Source organism: Pleurodeles waltl, chromosome 3_2 (assembly GCF_031143425.1).
Source record: "Pleurodeles waltl isolate 20211129_DDA chromosome 3_2, aPleWal1.hap1.20221129, whole genome shotgun sequence".
NCBI lineage: Eukaryota > Metazoa > Chordata > Amphibia > Caudata > Salamandridae > Pleurodeles > Pleurodeles waltl.
The window spans coordinates 83821029-83839034 of NC_090441.1; the positions used below are offsets into that span (position 1 = coordinate 83821029).

The 18006-nt window shown below is 47.0% G+C and overlaps 1 protein-coding gene across 6 annotated transcripts in view; it reads left to right on the forward strand.

The window, feature by feature from the left end:
* Positions 1–18006, forward strand: part of MTMR4 (myotubularin related protein 4) — a 570772-nt gene that overhangs the window by 157212 nt on the left and 395554 nt on the right. For all 6 annotated transcript variants that reach the window (XM_069226856.1, XM_069226854.1, XM_069226857.1 and 3 more), the window contains 2 exons: positions 3084–3166; positions 11676–11842. In XM_069226856.1, the coding sequence (XP_069082957.1) occupies positions 3084–3166; positions 11676–11842 (250 nt within the window). The remainder of the gene's footprint in view (positions 1–3083; positions 3167–11675; positions 11843–18006) is intronic.

The window sequence follows — 18006 nt, forward strand, 5'->3', positions numbered from 1 at the left end:
GGAGTTACCACGCATATCTCTTCTAGCTCAAGGCAGTTCACCTGGCCTTACAAGCTTTCCTTTCAAAGATAAAGAACTCTGCAGTTCTGATATGTACGGACAGTACAACGATGATGCACTATAAAAACAAGGTGACACTAGTTCATGTCTCCTGTCTCCAGAATCACAAGACATTAGGGGAATTGGTCCATTCAGCCCAGAGTACATCTACGAGTGGAACACGTTCCAGGGAAACAGAATGTGATAGCAGACCCTCTCAGCAGGTTGAGAACATTGTGCCACAAGTGGAAATTGGACCTGGAAACTATCAATCAAATCTTCTCACAGTGGGTCAAGCCGAACCTCGACCTACTTGCAACTCCTCAGAACACCAAATGCTGATTCTTTGCATGCTTGGCTCACTATCCAGGATCATGGGGGAATGTATTTTTGATGTCAGTCGGGAATATATGCTTACACTTTTTCGCCCACTTCCCCCATTCCAAATGTTTTAAAGAAGATGAAGGCTGAACCTTGCAGGATACTCCTGATAGCCCCGGCGTGGCAGCACCAGCACTGGTTAATGGAACTACTACTTCTTCAGGAGAATCGTCACATCCCATCAATGACCGTGCCTTTCCTTTTGACGATGAACAAGGGTCATGTGCTGCACCCGGTTCCCGTAGCTCTTCACTTGTCAGCTTGGCTCCTGCCCACAATCAATTCACCCACTTAAACATCTTTTCTGACTACAGAGATTTACTCACCAGAGCTCGAGCTGATAGCACAAACAAAACAGATCGCCATAAATGGTATAGATTTTGCATATGATGCCGACAAGCGCAGATCCATCTGCTCATCAGGCGGTGGGCGAGTCACCATCATTGTGGTCTGCAAGAATTATCAAACAGTTCCTCAAGTGTTTAAGAGTGCTCCCACCAGTCATAGCCCCACCTCCCTTTTGGCAACTGAACAGTGTTATCAAAGTTAATGAAGCACCTGTTTGAGGCCGTTCACAGGGTGGATTTAAAGCTCCTCTCCTGGAAAGTCGCTCTTGTTGTGGCCCTCACCTCAGCCAGACGAGCCAGTCAGAGCCAAGCCTTCACTATTCAAGACCCTTTCCTGCAATTTAGGGAAGATAGTGATCCTTCGCACAAACCCAAATTTTATCCCCCAAAGTCCCTTCAGACTTGCATATCAATCAACCGGTTATTCTGAAGCCATTCATTCAAATCTTACCACGCCAGCTGAACAAGCTCTTCATTCTCTAGACATCAACAGATGCCTCAAATTTTATTTTGACAAAACGAAAAGACTTTAAAAATCTACCCAGTTGTTCTTGGCATTCAGTGCTCCAAGAAGGGGGTCATTCTCTTTCCAAACAAGGAATAGCTAGATGGATATGTAGCACAATTCACTTCTGCCACCATGCAGCAGGAAAACCGTTAGTCATCAGCTCTTGCTCATTCGACTAGAGCTGTATTAACCTCAACAACTCTCTTTGCTGGTGCCTCAGGACATTTGCAGAGCTGTTACATGGAAAAATATGCACACCTTTACAAAGCATTACTGCTTAGATTCAACGCCTCAGGGGGATGTGGCAGTGGGCCAAGCAGTTCTGAGAAATCTTTTCCAGAAACTGAGATTTTCTGTGTTTTTTTTTTTTTTTTTTTTACCATCCCTATAATAGTTAAGTGCATTCTTATTATTTAACACTGATTGATAAGCCAGCATGTGAGTAAATGCATCATTTACAGTATGTCAGATACTGATTTATTTTCCAAAAATATATTAATAGATTTCAATATAATTATATACTGTTAAAAATATTATATGTACACCTAAGATTACAATGTGCTTCACTACTGCGATCTACTCTGATTTAAGCATGTGAATCTATGAAAGTTCCAATACTCGAGCAAAAAAATAAGAAAATGGAGAACTGCAGTTCTCTAGTATGGTAAATATTAACAGATTCATAAAACATAAATAAAAAAGCAAACTGAAAAATTTAATTTTAAACAATTCTGTAGATGTATACGATTTCAAAATTTGAGACCAAAAATTAAGGTGGTATTCTCAGACTGATTCATGAAAGCAGTGCAATTGCATCAAACAGATACAATACGGACAACTGATTTTAGAAAAGCTTTAACATTACCATTATTATTAAACCTTTGATTTTTATTTTTTTAACAATATTTGTAAATTAATAAAATAAAATATTTAATCACGTTTATTTGTTTGATGGATGCTTGTTACTATATTTTTGTGTATTGTTTTGGAGTCCTTTCGTAAAAATTGCTTTTGCGGGGGTCCCTGTGTGCCGACAATGAATCAGTGGGATCCCTTTATTTCCATAATGATTCATTGTGGGGATGGGGGGATCAAGGATTCCAGTAATGATTAAGTGGGGGTCCTCAGAACTTAAAAGGGTCAAGAATTGCTCTTTAGGTCTTCGTAACAACATTCGCCTGCAAATTTCAATGCAGACTTTTATCAAACAGTGCAGCCATGGTAGCTCAGAGAACAGAGAAGGAAGGGTTAAGATAAATACACATCCCCAACAAAAAACGTTTTAAATTTGTGCTGAAGCCAAAAGGCATCAAGTACAGCAAAAACTTTTCACTGTCTTATTTTTTGAAAGGGCAGAATGCTATCTTTTAGAATGTTGCTCCTGTGAAAAAAAGTGAAGATGGTGAAGATTTACAGCACTGTAAAGCCCCTACCTGCTAAAGAGTGTTAAAGATTAAGTATTTTAGAGCTTTCGACCTCTTTACTGTAATTTCCCTTTTTTGTCCAATTTAAGTAGAAAAACAAGATGCCACTCAGTTTTTAACCTTTGTTGTAATTTTGTTTGAAATTATATTAAGCGGAAAAATATCTCTTTATAAATCGTATTCCAGGATCCCACACTCTGGTATGGCTGAGTATTAATATAGAATCTTTGGAAACGGTTAGGTGCAAATGACTTGTCCACCCCACGTCTTTTGTTCTTCCACTGCTTTCAAGGGTGCCTGGGCAATGAGGCGTATATATGCACCCATAAAGGTCTATGGAGTTGGGAAGTTTGTAGAACATCTTCATTACTTTTCTCTTTGCAGGTGCCTTTGAGGATGATTGAGGCAGTGGAGAGCCGTGATATGTTCCAACTTCAGATAATCTGCAAGGACTCAAAAGTTGTCCGGTATTAACCTCTAATGTTGTATTTCTTTGTTTTCACTGTCAGATTCTCCCCATTTGTTTTAGGCTGCCTTCTGAGTCGTCCCTCTTTTCATGTTATTCCCACTATTTTCTTTTTCACACCCTCCCACCTCTAATCCCACTTCACCTTTAAATTGATTTATTCTTGTGTGACAATTGTATGTCCTTCAGAATTTGTATGTATCCTTTTTGTCTGCTTTTTGCAAGATTCTTGCTGTTGTCATGCATTGCTATCATCCTATGTTTTTCTCTGTTAAATGCCCCTTCTTTGTTTCTCTTGTATCCTTGGTAGGGCCTTTTTTCCTCTTATGCAAGTGTTCTTCTGTATTTCCACTTTGCATGGTACTCCTATGCCTCCAAGTTTTTTTGGATGGATTCTTTTTGTCTTGCTCTTTTGACTGGTTGCTACACTTCATTTCTTTTATTTATTTTTGTCCTTTCTGTGGTCTGCTTTAATTGTTTGCGTAGTCTCCTCCCAGACCACTTTTCTCTCCCTTACAAGCTGTTTCCCCCACCACTCTTCTTCCCTCTTCTCCTCTGTTTCTGGTGCCCACTCTTCCCATTGCCACCCAAAACCAGATATTCCCCAAGTACAGACTCTTGATCGCAGTGTCTGCTTAACACCCTGCGCCCTCACCTCACTGGAGCCACATCCCCCTACCTCCACACACTCCTTTCTCAGTGTTGCAGCTTTATCTACTATACTTGAACTATCTGGAGCTTTGTCAATTTGTTTTCCCCTCCTTCCTTGTCTATTTTAAAGTTGTCATTTGCACCGCATTCTGTGTGCTGCTTTTGTGGCAGAGGTTTTGTTCTGAAACTGACATTGGGACTAAGAATCGTGCTCTCATTAACCAAATAACATTTCCTTTTGGGGAGGTAAAACCCCCACCCCATACCCCCAACACCCACACTTCATAGTCCATCTAGCGAGATGGGCTTGTGATGTTCCTTTAGCTTGGCTTAATGTTTTTCTTCTGTGTCAACATTTTTAAGCTGAACCATGTAATGTTTGAGCTGTACAGGTTGGACTAACATTAAGAGGCAATTTTGAACAGCTGCTTCTCTTCCAGAGGATTCAACTCAACTCATATAGTCACTCACACAGGTAAGGATCCTTGAGCACTTTAAAAACATACATTTGTAGATCTGCTACTTTGTACAGTAGGGATGGACATTGCAATATTTAAGTTTTGCTGCTCTTCTTACTAACTGTCATTACAAGTTGTAAGGTCCTCAACTGATAACTCTTGCAAGGGCTCTTTATGCTGGAATAGAAGAATAGTCTCTGAGGTGTACAGGATGACATTGTCCGGGATGGAGTACGCCTTCCTTTGCAAGTCAAGGACCTCCTTCTACATTTCCTACTGGACCTTCTAGAATAAGGAGACCTCTTTCATGATGTTTTCCGAGATCTAGTTTTTGATCTGGAGCACGAACAATGGTGTCTCCTTGGACTTCTGGAACATTGTGGAGGTGAAGTTGGTAAACACTGACTACTGTCTGAGGTCTTAGAGGAGCAGAAGGAAGTTGTAATGTTAATGTCGTAGGAGGGAGGAGAGCATAATGGATGGACCTAGCGAAAATCTGGGCGATGATGAGCTCCTCCGTGAAGGAGTATTAGGATTTTGTTTCAGGAGTAACCAGAGAAGATGAATATGTTCAGTAATACTCGGAATATGGAGTTACATGCACACGTTTTTTCTGCAGGTCTTCAAGCCACCGTGGTGAAATCTCAATCGATAATGATGAAGATCTTGTTGTTGACATTGAATAAGGCTTAGACTGAGTTTTTCATGTTGAGGAGGTGGCTTTGGCACAGTCGGTGACTTGCCATGCCAAAGTCACACCTGACTTCCTCTCAGATGCTCCATTTCATCTAAGCCATTCTGGACATGGTGCACTTTTGGACTTATCCTCCCGAGCGGCGAGTCCAGGATATTCAGGCTATGATAGTTGATGAATGTCAAATGGTGTCACTGATGGTCCCTTGGGAAGTCCGTGCAGGGGGGAGGAGGGTGCTATAGTGGGATAGTGACATTCCCCATGTCCTCTTAATGACTTAGCAGCTGTTTCCTGCTGTTTCTTTCCTGGATTCTGTGCAATCTAGTCTACTCTTGTCCTTCTGGAAAATGTCTGACAATGGCTGCAGGATTCTGGAAAATGATCTCCTGGAAGGCGAGTATCTGATAGAGACTTCTAGCTGTAGATTCCTTACCTTAGAATTATCCCAGCCGACAGACTGGATCTGTAAAAGGTTTCATGAGCACCACCGATGCACGCCGGTAGGTGGCATAGTTCGGCTCTGTGTGCATTATTGGCGTCCTTGCCGGAAGTGACGTCCGTGGCACCTTTATAGGCACCACCCAGGAACACTGACGAGCCAGTGCCAATTTGGGAAGAGCTACCCCTTCAGTTTTTTTTTGACTGAGCCTTTTTTGATGTTTTGTCACAGCTTTTTTGAGATTTCCTCCTGGTATGGCAGGATGTCGTTTAGGAAGGCCGGCTTAAAGCCCTGCAGCGCCGGTCCCCTGCCGATGTCTGTGACAGACCTGCACCTTGTTTGCCTGTGGTGCCTTGAGTGCGACTGTGACCTGAAGTCATGCTCTGACTGAATGAACCCGAAGGCTTTGAGGGAGTGCTCCTGCTACCCCTGCCCAATTTAAACAATTTTATGACACCATGTGCGGCATATTTTGGCAGCCTAATTCCTCCTTCAGTCCTGGTGGCTCTGGCCCCAGCACTAATAGGGTCCCAAGGATCCACTCCTTCTACGCTGGTCCAGATGCAGTGCTACTAATGCTGATGTCTCCCTTTTGATCCTTGATCGTGATACTCAGGTGCTCCTATGGGCCTGGTCTCAGGGAGGAATGGGAGGGGTCACTGGATCCTTTAGCAGTCCAGCCTTATGACCAAGACATGTACTGGTGTGGGGAACCGGGTGAGGCCAGTGGTATGGATACTTCCCCAGATTCTGGCATGCTTTCTCCCTCTGCCAGGGCTATGGAGGAGGGCGCATCTTGTGCAATGGTGATGTGGAGGGCTGCGGAGGTCCTCAACCTTCAGTTGTCCTCTGTAGCCGTTAAGACTAATGTCTTGACAGAGGTGCTTCAGCCAGGATTCTACCCATCTGAAGCGCTTCTCCCTTTTTATGAAACCCTCACATATGTCCTTTTGGGTTCATGGTCCAAACCCAACAAAGGGACTCCTATGAACAGGACAATCGCCTGTCGCCACCACCACACTCTGGGGGACCCAAGTTTCCTCACACAGCACCCCACCCCTGAGAGTTTGGTGGTCCAGGCTTCCACCTACCATGTCAACCCTGGTGCGTTCCCTATCACTCCTCCGGATAGGAAATCCAAGAGGCTGGAGACAATTGGGAAGAAGATTTTTTTTTCTTCTGCCGGCCTAGCATTGTGGTCTGTGAACACCGCATGCCTTTTGGGCCGCTACTCCCACGCTCTATGGTATGTGGTTGAGCAAGTGCTGCCTGTGGTCCCGGAGGAGGCCTGGGCGGTGCTCTCCCAAGCAATAGCAAACCTGGGAGATGCAGCAAAGTTCACAATTTGATGTGGAGTTGACACAACTGACACGCTAGGCAGAATTGTTTTGTCGCTGGTGGCCCTTAGATGCCAACCCTGGCTACATACTACTGGCTTTTCGGGGGATGTTTCGTCTTCTTTGATGGACTTGCCCTTTGCTAGCTTCCGTCTCTTTGGAGACAAGGTGGACTCTGCGCTTGAGAGGTTTAAGGACAGTCGGGCTACGGCCTGGTCCTTGGGGTTATCTTCTGCCGCGTGCCATCCCCAGTCCGCTTTTCGCCCCTTCTGAGGCTGCAGAAGGGGCTACCAACTGCAACAGTTCCCGCCCAGCCACTGTGCCGCACATGCGCCCCAGCCCCTTTGCAGCCGAGGGCATGTTATCCACAAGCCATGTGGACCAGGCAGCCAAAACTCTGGTCAGTCCACTACCCCTCCCGTAGCTGCAGCTTCCAAACCCTCCTAATCAGCCCTCATACTATCACAGGCACCCAGTTTGTGGAAGGATCCATCATCACCTGCCTCACTAGCAGTCCAGAACATCAAACAGGTGGGTTTTGCAGTTGGTCCGAAAGGTCTACTCCCCTTCCTAACTACTTCTCCATCCATGCACCAGCTCAAGACAGGCTGATGGAGGATTATCTTTTGCTTTTCCACAAGGAAGTTGCTGCTCTTTTGTCCAAGAGAGCCATAGAAGACTGTCCTGAAGATAGAAGTAGGCCGCGGTTACTATTCATGCTACTTTCTGGTGCCGAAGAAGAATGGAGGCATTAGTCCCGTCCTGGACCTGCAGCCCCTCAACTACTTCCTCCAGAAAGAGAAATTAAAAATGCTCACCTTGGCTCAGGTTTTGTCTGCCATGGACCCAGGAGGATTGGTAGTACTGGACTTGCAAAATGCATATTTTCGTATTCTGTCCTGCCTGTCCACAGACGTTATCGCCGGTTGGCCACAAACAGTTTGTTTGATGTGCTCCCTTTTGGCCTAACTAGCACTCCTCGGGTGTTCACCAAGGTGACTGCAGTGGTTGTAGCTCACCTGCGGAGATTAGGGGTGTCAGACTTCCCACCATCTCAGCGACTGGCTGTTGAAGGTGGGCTCGCCCTAGGCTGCCGTCTCCCACATACAGAATATGGCTAACCTCCTGCACTTGCTGGAGTTCTCTGTAAACATGCCAAAGTCACACCTGACTTCCTCTCAGATGCTCCATTTCATCTAAGCCGTTCTGGACATGGTGCACTTTTGGACTTATCCTCCCGAGCTGTGAGTCCAGGATATTCAGGCTATGATACCAATATTTCTGCCTGTATCCTGGATTTTGGTGAGGCAGACTCTGAGGCTATTGTGACTCATGGCCTCCTATATCCTAGTGGTGACAAATGCATGTTGGCACATGGGGCCTCTACAGTGGGACCTGAAGTTCCAATGGGCACAGCATCAAGGGACTCTCTGACAAGGTCCAGAACTTGGAGGGAGCTGCGAAATATCTGCAGTGGTGGCTAATGCACTGCGATTGGGTCAGTGGCAGATCCCAGTCCCTTCCCCAACCAGTTCTCACAGTAGTGGAAGATGTGTCACTTCCTGGAATGGGGCAGTCCTCTGGGAGAGATGAAGGTCAGAGGACTTTAGTCTCTGGCAGAATCCAGACTCCACATCAACTTGCTGGAGCTGCGAGCTATCTGACTGGCATCAAAAGCCTTTCTTTCCATTAAGGGAAGGCTTATTCAGGTGTTCACGGACAACACCACTGCCATGTGGTACTGCAATAAACAGGGCTCGGGGTAGTTGACCCTTTGTGAAGAGGCTCTACATCTCTGGACATGGCTGGAGCATCAGGGCATGTCCCTTGTGGTTCAACACCTGGCAGGTTCTCTGAACACCAGGGCAGACAAACTCAGTCAAAGATGCCTAGCATATCGCAAATGGTGTCTTCATCCGGAGGTGGTGCAAGGGCTCTTTCAGCAGTGGGGGAACCTTGGTTACATCTGTTAGCCACCGCTGAGAACGCATAATGTCAGCAGTTTTGTGGTCTGTAGTTTCCAAGGTAGCTCTTGCATGCTTTTTGTCTTGAATGGAGCTCCGGCCTCCTAAACGCCTTTCTGCCCATACCACTTCTGCACAGAGTTGTCAAGAACAACCGGCACCAAGTCATCCTTGTGGCACCGGACAGTACACAGAGTCTGGTATCCAGAGCTACTGAAGATGGCCATCGATCCTCCAAACAGGCTGCCCCTTCAGGAGGATCTTCTGTCGCAGCAGCAGGGGAGGGTTCTCCACCTGAACCTGTCCGGTCTCCGCCTTCTTACGTGGAGATTAAGTGGTGACAGTTGACACCCTTTGGCCTTCCTCCTCTGTGATGTTATTTTGACAGCCAGATGTTTCTCCACTAAGACGGTGTACACCTGCTGGTGAAAAATCTGTGGTTTGGCGTTTCAGCAGAAATGTGGACGCCCTTCTCTCCCCCCCCCTCCCACCCCCCTTTACCATTCTTCTCCTTATTCTGTCTCTTGCCCTGCAGGGCTCTGTCTGGGCACTCTCAAGGACTATCTTTCTGCTATTTCTGCATTTCTCAGATTGCCTCATCAACCTCCTCTTTTCAAATCTCCTATTGTACATAGGTTATTGAAAGGTTTGGTTCATCTTTTCCGACCTTCTCCTTTCATCATACCTCAGTGGGACTTGAATCTGGTTCTCACATTCTTCATGTGCGCTCCCTTTGAGCTACTTTACCATTGTCCCCTGCAGTTGCTTGCCATCAAAACAACTTTCCTTGTAGCTGTAACATCTGCCTGATGAGTTAGTGAGCTGCAGGCCTGGTCATCTAAATCGCCCTATTTAGCCATCCATCCTGACAACGTGGTGCTTCTAATGTAGGCTTCCTTTCTTCCGAAGGTGGTCATGCCCTTTCATGTTGGTCAGTCCATTACCTTTACTTTCTATGTTCCACCTCAGCCCTACAAGGATGAGGCGTGTGTCCATCGTCTGGCTGGAGTGTTGCCTACAGCACACAAGTCTGGTCGGAGCGTTGACTGCACACAAGAGTTTCGGGTGGATGATCAACTCTTTGTCGGGTGTGTTGGAGCTAAAAATGGTTGTGCTGTGCAGTAAAGAATCATCTCCAGATGGGGTGTGCTCTGCATTAATATCTGCTACTCATTGGGCTTACGTGCTCATTTCACCAGAGCAAAGGCTACGACCACTGCAATAGCACACTGAATTCCAGTCCTGGATATCTGGCAAGAAGCAACGTGGACCTCCCTGCACACATTTACTAAACATTACTGGCTGGACAGTCAGGTCCATCGTAATGGGCATTTTGCCCATTTAATCCTGCAGGAATTCCTTGTCTGAAATTGGTCTGCATACTCACCTCCGGGGATGGTATTGCTTTGGTAGCTATTGTAAGGTAAGGGGTCTGCAGATACAAGTCTCTATCAGATGAACAAGTTACTTACCTTCAGTAACGCCTTATTTGGTAGATACTATATCTAGCTGCATACTCCTTACCGACCCACCCACCTTCCCCGCTTTGTGAACGGATTTCTAGTAATGGATGGCTGTATCCCTTTGAGGCCCTTAGTTATCCACACTAGTGGTCAGTGTTCTTCATGGCTCTGCCCTTTTGGTGTGGAAAGTCGTGAAAAGAAACGGACATCCATGTACCTGGGTGATGCCTATATAAGTGCTGCGGTTATCTCTTCCAGCGCAGATAACGCATGCGGAGTCAAAGAAGGCTACCTACCAGTGCTCAGGGTTTTTTACAAAAACCTTCTGAATCCAGTCTAATGCCTGGGATAATAGATATAGGTGGTCATTCTGACCCTGGCGGTCTTTGACCGCCAGGGCGGAGGACCGCGGGAGCACCGCCGACAGGCCGGCGGTGCTCCAATGGGGATTCCGACCGCGGCGGTAAAGCCGCGGTCGGACCGGCACCACTGGCGGGGTCCCGCCAGTGTACCGCCGCCCCATTGAATCCTCCGCGGCGGCGCAGCTTGCTGCACCGCCGCGGGGATTCCGACCCCCCCTACCGCCATCCAGATCCCGGCGGTCGGACCGCCGGGATCCGGATGGCGGTAGGGGGGGTCGCGGGGCCCCTGGGGGCCCCTGCAGTGCCCATGCCACTGGCATGGGCATTGCAGGGGCCCCCGTAAGAGGGCCCCTACATGTATTTCACTGTCTGCTGCGCAGACAGTGAAATACGCGACGGGTGCAACTGCACCCGTCGCACAGCTTCCACTCCGCCGGCTCGATTCCGAGCCGGCTTCATCGTGGAAGCCTCTTTCCCGCTGGGCTGGCGGGCGGTCTGAAGGCGACCGCCCGCCAGCCCAGCGGGAAAGTCAGAATTACCGCCGCGGTCTTTCGACCGCGGAACGGTAATCTGACGGCGGGACTTTGGCGGGCGGCCTCCGCCGCCCGCCAAGGTCAGAATGAGGGCCATAGTCTCTACCAGATAAGGAGTTACCGAAGGTAAATAACTTGTTCAACAGGCACTATGTGGGTCTATTTTTACTGCGTTCTTACTGCAGGAAAGGCACTTCAAAAAAACGTGAAGGCACTTTGAAAGGAAAATATATCTTCTCAACTGCATCTCAGAAAACAAGGTTTTAGGAAGACTTCTCAAAGGTTTCTCCTGAAAACTAAAAATAAATGAGGGTTGTGACCGTTTTTCTATGGTCACTTTTCCTAGTCCGTGGCTAATTTGATCAATTTGCTTCTTTTTTTTTTTAAATGAAATTAGATGAAATTTGGTCATTTTTGCCTTTTCTATGGGCCGTAAACATGTTACAGTACTATTTGAAAAGTTGTAAATGTATGTTTTTGAAGTGCTTTTTGATCCCTGCTTGTGAATGGGGCTATTCAGTCCTTATGACTGTTAAGGGTTCTCCTGAAAGAGAACTAGGATTACAAGTGAGTAACATTTCCTTCTTCAATATTTGTTCTTGTTCCCAGGTGTCATTTTTCCACCTTCAAACAGTGCCAGGAGTGGCTGAAGCGGTTAAGCAGAACCACAACTCACCCCGCTAAACCTGAAGACCTGTTTGCCTTTGCCTATCATGCTTGGTGCATGGGTGTTTGTGCTGATGAGGAAGATCCTCACACTCATCTTTGCCAACCTGGTGAGTCCGCTATATTTTAATTGTTGTTGAGGCCTAGGTAGCTTTCTGCACACCTTCTTTCTGTGTTAAATGGTATGCTGATTTTCCTATTTTCCCTCTCCTTCATTTTCTTGTTCTCGCACTTACTTTTGATTTAAATACTTTAATTGTGTGATGCTGGACTTACTGTCCTCATTGTGCTTGGTTTGTCAGAGAAAATGCCTCAAGCTGGTATTGTTGTTGCTCCACATACTTCTATTGCTACGAAACAATGATGTTGATTACGTTTATTTGTATGATTTAACATTTTTTGGTGGCTTTAATCTGCTTCATTTTTTTTTTTGGGAGGGAATAGTTGGTCAGGTGTGGGAGGGTATGAAACCACCTATTTGTCAATGTTTTCAGGCTCCCAAGGCTTGTAAAAGATGGATTTCTCTCCTGGGGACCTCTTTAGGTCCTTTTCTGAGGCCCCAATGGAAGATCCCTCTGACTGACTGACTATGATGTTTACTTTCTGGACGTGTGGGTTGTGAACTATGATCTCATTGTTAAAGGAATCCTTGGTTGGTCTCTTGTTGACACTGACATGGCTGTTTGCTTGAGCAACAAAGCGATGTTTGTTGAGGCCGGAGTCAGTGATGTGTATAAGTCACTGATGGAGGATGTAGCAGCCTTAATACAAGCTGTCTAGGCCTTATTAGTTTGTGCGATTAACAACATAGTAAGATGCTGCGTGCATACGATTCTAAACGTTATTCTTTTACGCTGCAAGAAGGATTTCTTAGGTAAGCGCGAATGTTGCTCATTATACGGTAGCAGAGGCTCTCAAGTGCAGCAGAATTACCTGTGATTTAGCCACTTTCAGAAGATTGCTGATTAGCTAATATTTTCTGTTTCAGTGACTTAAACTATGGTAGAGGAGGAGTACTCCTCACTGATGAGGCTGTTTTGAGGATGAAGCAAGCTGCTGTTTCTTGAAAATTGTGGAACTGTCACAAATATGAAGGTGGTAACTAAGATCCAGACATTAAATGCAGTGTACATGTTGAGCATTCACAATTATTGTTCTGGCCCCACGTGTAGAGCCAGCCATAAATAAAGGCTACTTGACTTTAGATGGTGTATTAGCCTTGGGTGAATCCAGTTCCGCCTCTCATTCCAGAGACTACGATGGAAATCCCAAGATCCTTCAGAAGAGAAAATAGCATTTGAACATTTCCTTCCTACACCTGATTTTCAATATAAAATTTGAGCCATAAAAGCCCTATGTGGGAGGAGCTCAAAGTCCCTTTATTTCTTTGACCAGCGGTATGGAAACAATGACATAAACTAGACACATACAAGTCTGGTAGAGTGTTTTATTAGTGTTTACCACTGTTGCAAAACATTCACTGCCAGTGAGTCTGTTTGATTAGGATTAACTCAAACATGTTAATCCATGGAAGATACTAAAGCTAGAGAACTGTGCGACGGTTACAGATAAATAACGTGTCTCTTCTCCCATCCACTGATTTGTTTCTGAGAGTCAGAACCTGAAGTGTTCAACTCCACTGATGTCATTTGAGATGCGTGTGATGTAATTTAACCTGTCGTGAGTGATGTGATGGGCTGGCATAAAACTGGCATCACAGGAACATAAGTTATGATTAGCTTTTTAAACCATAACTTGCAAGTTTCTCTGCTTTTCAGGTTTTGATTTGTAACCAGAACTACAATTAATTTCAGAGCTTATTTTTAAAGTAGTTATCATGTGACATAATCTTAAATTTTACTTTAACCTTTGTTTTTTTTTCTCTTATCCTACGTGGAACCTTTTGGACCTCAACTATGGCTAAATGACACTGCACGCATACTGTGGCTGTACGTAGTTGGGACTGACGGCAGGCCTGCTACACAGCATTCTTACTTATACAGCACATAGCCTTTAGCCATGTGAAGCAGAGGTTGGCTGCAGAGCATGACACATGATAAGACTCCTTGTATCTTACCTGTATTTGCATTTGTCCTGCCCAACCCTACTCCCAAACTGCAGCCGACAGCCAACCTCCACTGTGCTTGGCTTTGCTCCCCACCCTCCATTCATGGACAACTCCCGCTGCACACTGTTTTGGCCTCTGGCTAGGCCCTGCACCCCATCCTTGGCAAGCAGACCACCCAGTGGTGTATGGCCTTCACCCTGTACCCCACTCACTGTGGCAGGTGGCATACTCCTGCTGTTCACTCCCCACAGCTGTGCATACCCCACATCTTTGCATAGCTGAGGTAAGCATTGTAGGAAGCTGGCCTGGCGTGTGGTTAGCACCTGTGGTGTTATCACCTTATACCAGGTCCAGGTATCCCGTACTAGTGAGGTGTAGGCAGTGTCTAGGAAGCCAGGGCTCTCTAGAGGTAGGTGTGGATGAGCAGCAAAGACTTATCTGGGAGACATGCAAAGCTTATGCAATACCACTATAGTCACACAGCACTCACACTTGAAAGAACCACACAGTGTTGCAAAAATAAAGGTACTTTATTATGGTAACAGAAAAACTAAAATACTGAATAGGCAATACTCCAATAGGAGGTAAGTAAACACACTATGTACACATTAGAAGTCAGTGATAAGCATAGAAAGCAATAGCAAATAGTAAAAAAACAATAGCAAATAGTGAAGGCCCTAGGGGGAGACCAATCCATATACTAAGCAAGTAGATGTGAAAGGCAGTCCCCCCACTCAAGGAAGTGAAATCGGTAGAGGGGAGTTGGAGGGACTAGGAGCTCAAAAAGGTAATTACCACGGTGCCCTCCAGAGACCAGGAGAGAAGAGGTAAGTACCTATTTTTCCCCTAAAGCCACAGGAGAACTTAGAAAAAGGATTGTGCAAGACCCAGACAAGACTGGAAGAAACCAAAGGTGGATCCTGACCGAAGAGGCCGTGCAAAGGAAGAGTACAGAGTCCAGTTCGGGATGGTTGTGTCAGGAGCCACTACCCACCCGTCTGTGGATGCAGGACCAGGTCAATGGTGGATGAAGAATGTCAGCAGTGCAGCACCGGAGCAGAAGAGGAGTTCCAGAAGTGATGAGTGATGTCCCACGTCTGCAGTGGTAATGCAGTCTGTCAGTGGTGTTGGAAAACCACCAACAAGCCTTGGCAAATGCAAGAGTCTGAAGAAGGTTTTGCAAGACTGAAGAGGATCAGCAAGGCCCAGGGGTACTCGACCACAAGAGGGGAGTCCAAGGTGACCCTCAGCAGCTGGGAGAGTCACAAGAAAAGGAGGCAGCTCCCACAGGTGACCCACAGGCAGCAGGCACAGGAGTCGCAGTGAGGCCCACTCAGCACACTTGAAGGGGAGTCCCACATCGCTAGAGCAGCAGGCAGGACAGCTGGTAGAGAGGCCCAAGGGGGCTGGTAGAGAAGCCCAAGGGGACCATTCTAGACCGCCACCTGATGCAAGATTCACCCTGTTCCGCAGGAGAGGGGATCCACGCAGCCGGTTGTCATTGCAGTTGGCACCTGCGGATGCAGGGGAGTGACTCCTTCACTCCAAGGGAGATTCCTTCCTCTTCTTGTACAGGATGAAAACTCCTCTCCCTCAGATGCACAGCCAGGGAAATGTTGCAGTTGCCGGAAGGAGCCGGAGAAACTATGTTGCAAAGTGGAGTCATCGCTGTATTTGCAGATTGTTCGTTCCTGGAGGGTCCCGTTGCAGTCCCGGTGGCCAGAAGTTGAAGTTAACGATGCAGAGGAGGAGTCCTGCTGGAATCTTACATGTTGAATCTGAAGCCCCACCCGGGAGGGAAACCCAAAATAGCCCAGGAAGGGGGATTGGTCACCTAGCAGGATAACCACCTATCAGGAGGGGGCTGTGACATCACCTGCCTGATCTGGCCATTCAGATGCTCCCAGGAGCCTCTGCCCACCTTGGATCCAAGATGGCAGAATCAAGTGACCACTTCCCTGGGTGTCTAGACGTCCTCCAGGTGGTCACTCCTCTATCCATCGTCCAGTTTCGCGCCAGAGCAGAGACCGGGGGTCCCTGGACTGGTGCAATCCGAAAATTGCAAGGAGGGCACCAAATGTGCCCTTCAAAGCATACCAGTGGCTTGGGGAGGCTACCCTCCCAAGCCATGTAACACCTATGTTCGGTGGCATGTGTAGCTGCAGATACACATGCTGTGCATAGTCCGCCGTCTGGTGTTGGGCTCGGAGTGTTACAAGTTGTTTTTCTTCGAAGAAGTCTTTTCGAGTCACGAGACCGAGGGACTCCTCCCACTTCGGTTCCATTGCGCATGGGCGTCGACTCCATCTTAGATTGTTTTTTTTCCGCCATCGGGTTCGGACGTGTTCCTTTTCGCTCCGTGTTTCGGGTCGGAAAGTTAGTCAGAATCTCGGTAAAATTTGTCGGTATTGTTTCGTTCGGTATTGGGATAGTTAGGGCAAATCGACACCGAACCTTCAAGAGCTCCGGTAGCCCTTCGGGGTATTTTCGATCCCCCGTCGGGGCCTGGTCGGCCCGACCGCGTGCAACACGAAGACTGATGGAACGGACCCCGTTCCGATTCTGTCCTAAATGCCACAATAAATATCCTTATACAGACCAACATTTGGTCTGTAACTTGTGCCTGGCCCCCGAGCACAAGGAGGAGACGTGTGAGGCTTGTTGCGCGTTTCGGTCGAGAAAAACGCTCAGAGACCGAAGAGCCAGGAGGTTGCAGATGGCGTCCACGCCGACAGGACAACAACGGTTCGAGGAAGAGGAAGAAGAAACTTTCTCCATCCACGAGTCGGATTCCGAAGAATTCGACGTCGAAGAGCAACCAACCGTGAGTAAAACGTCGAAACAAAGATCACACGAAAAAACAGACAAAGCCCAGGGGACGCCACTGCCAACAGGCCATGGCTTAACCCATAAAGTAGGTGACCGTCCATCGGCACCGAAAAAGGGCGAGCTGGTGCCGAAGTCGTCCGACTCGGGTCGAGACACAGGCACGCAGCAATCTCGGGACCGAGAGAGTGGTGCAGAAAAGGGTCGACACCGAGATAGCGGCACCGAAGCTGCTCGGCACAGAGACAGCGGCACAGAAACTGCTCGGCACAGAGACAGCGGCACCGAAGATGGTCGGCACCGAGAGGGCACGACACCGAAAAAAAGAAAGTTCTCTTCCAGGGGATCCTCATCAATAGTCATAAACATTGAATATTCCCGCCCTTGTGCGGGGACCCCGGAGCATATATATAAAATACATACATATTATCATGTGTAAAACAGCAATGCAGGCTATCATCATAAATAGGCAAAAATGCTTTATTTCTATGCAAGTTTTTTTTTTTTTTTTTTTCATATTATAAAATCACAATAGATCATAAATATCTACCTAAGCCCCCAAAAACTGGACTTAGGGAAGTAAACAGCAGTAAATAGCAGAGAAAAATAGAAAAAACCACATTGAAAAACAGTGAAGCATTCTTAGCCAATAGGCTGCATGCAGGTTAACACAGGAGAACCATAAAAACTTTGGCACCGTGCCTTTAAGACCCTGAGCACCTCCAGTATCCCACCATGCCTCAGGGGTGAAGGGAAGGTGACAGTTGGTTCACAGTTAGGTCAGTTCTTTTTTCCGGCTTCTTCTGAGAGGATCCTGGAGCATTGAGCTCTCAGTTTTTCTGAGTTTTTCTTCAGAAAAATCCTTAAAAATAGTGTTTTTCCTATTTACTCGACAGATAACATCTTTTGTCTGAGTTTGGAAGTCTTTTTTGACAGAAAATGCCATCTCTTTTTGTAAAATGTCCTTCTTGTGGGAAGAAGAAAGCCCAGTCAGACCCACACTCTCTGTGTATTGTCTGCCTGCCACAGAGTCACTGTCCTGACACCTGCAAGTATTGTAAGAACATGTCAAGGAGGACTCTCAAAGACAGAGAGAAGATCAGGCTACATGGGCTTCAGGAGAGGAAAAAGTCAACATCCTCTTCACTTCCCAGACCTACAGCAGAAGGAATGGCACGATCGACGTCGACAGGTAGGATTGTGCCTGTTTGTTCTCCATCGACGTCATCGGCACCACCGTCTCACCGGCATAGATCGCCGTCGACGGCGACCAGACCGACGTCGAGGGACAAAACGTCGAAGCATGGACACAGGGGTACATCTCCGTCGACGGCAGGCCGCCGTTCGGCGTCGAGCCATCTCCGGCGCTCCCGTTCGCCG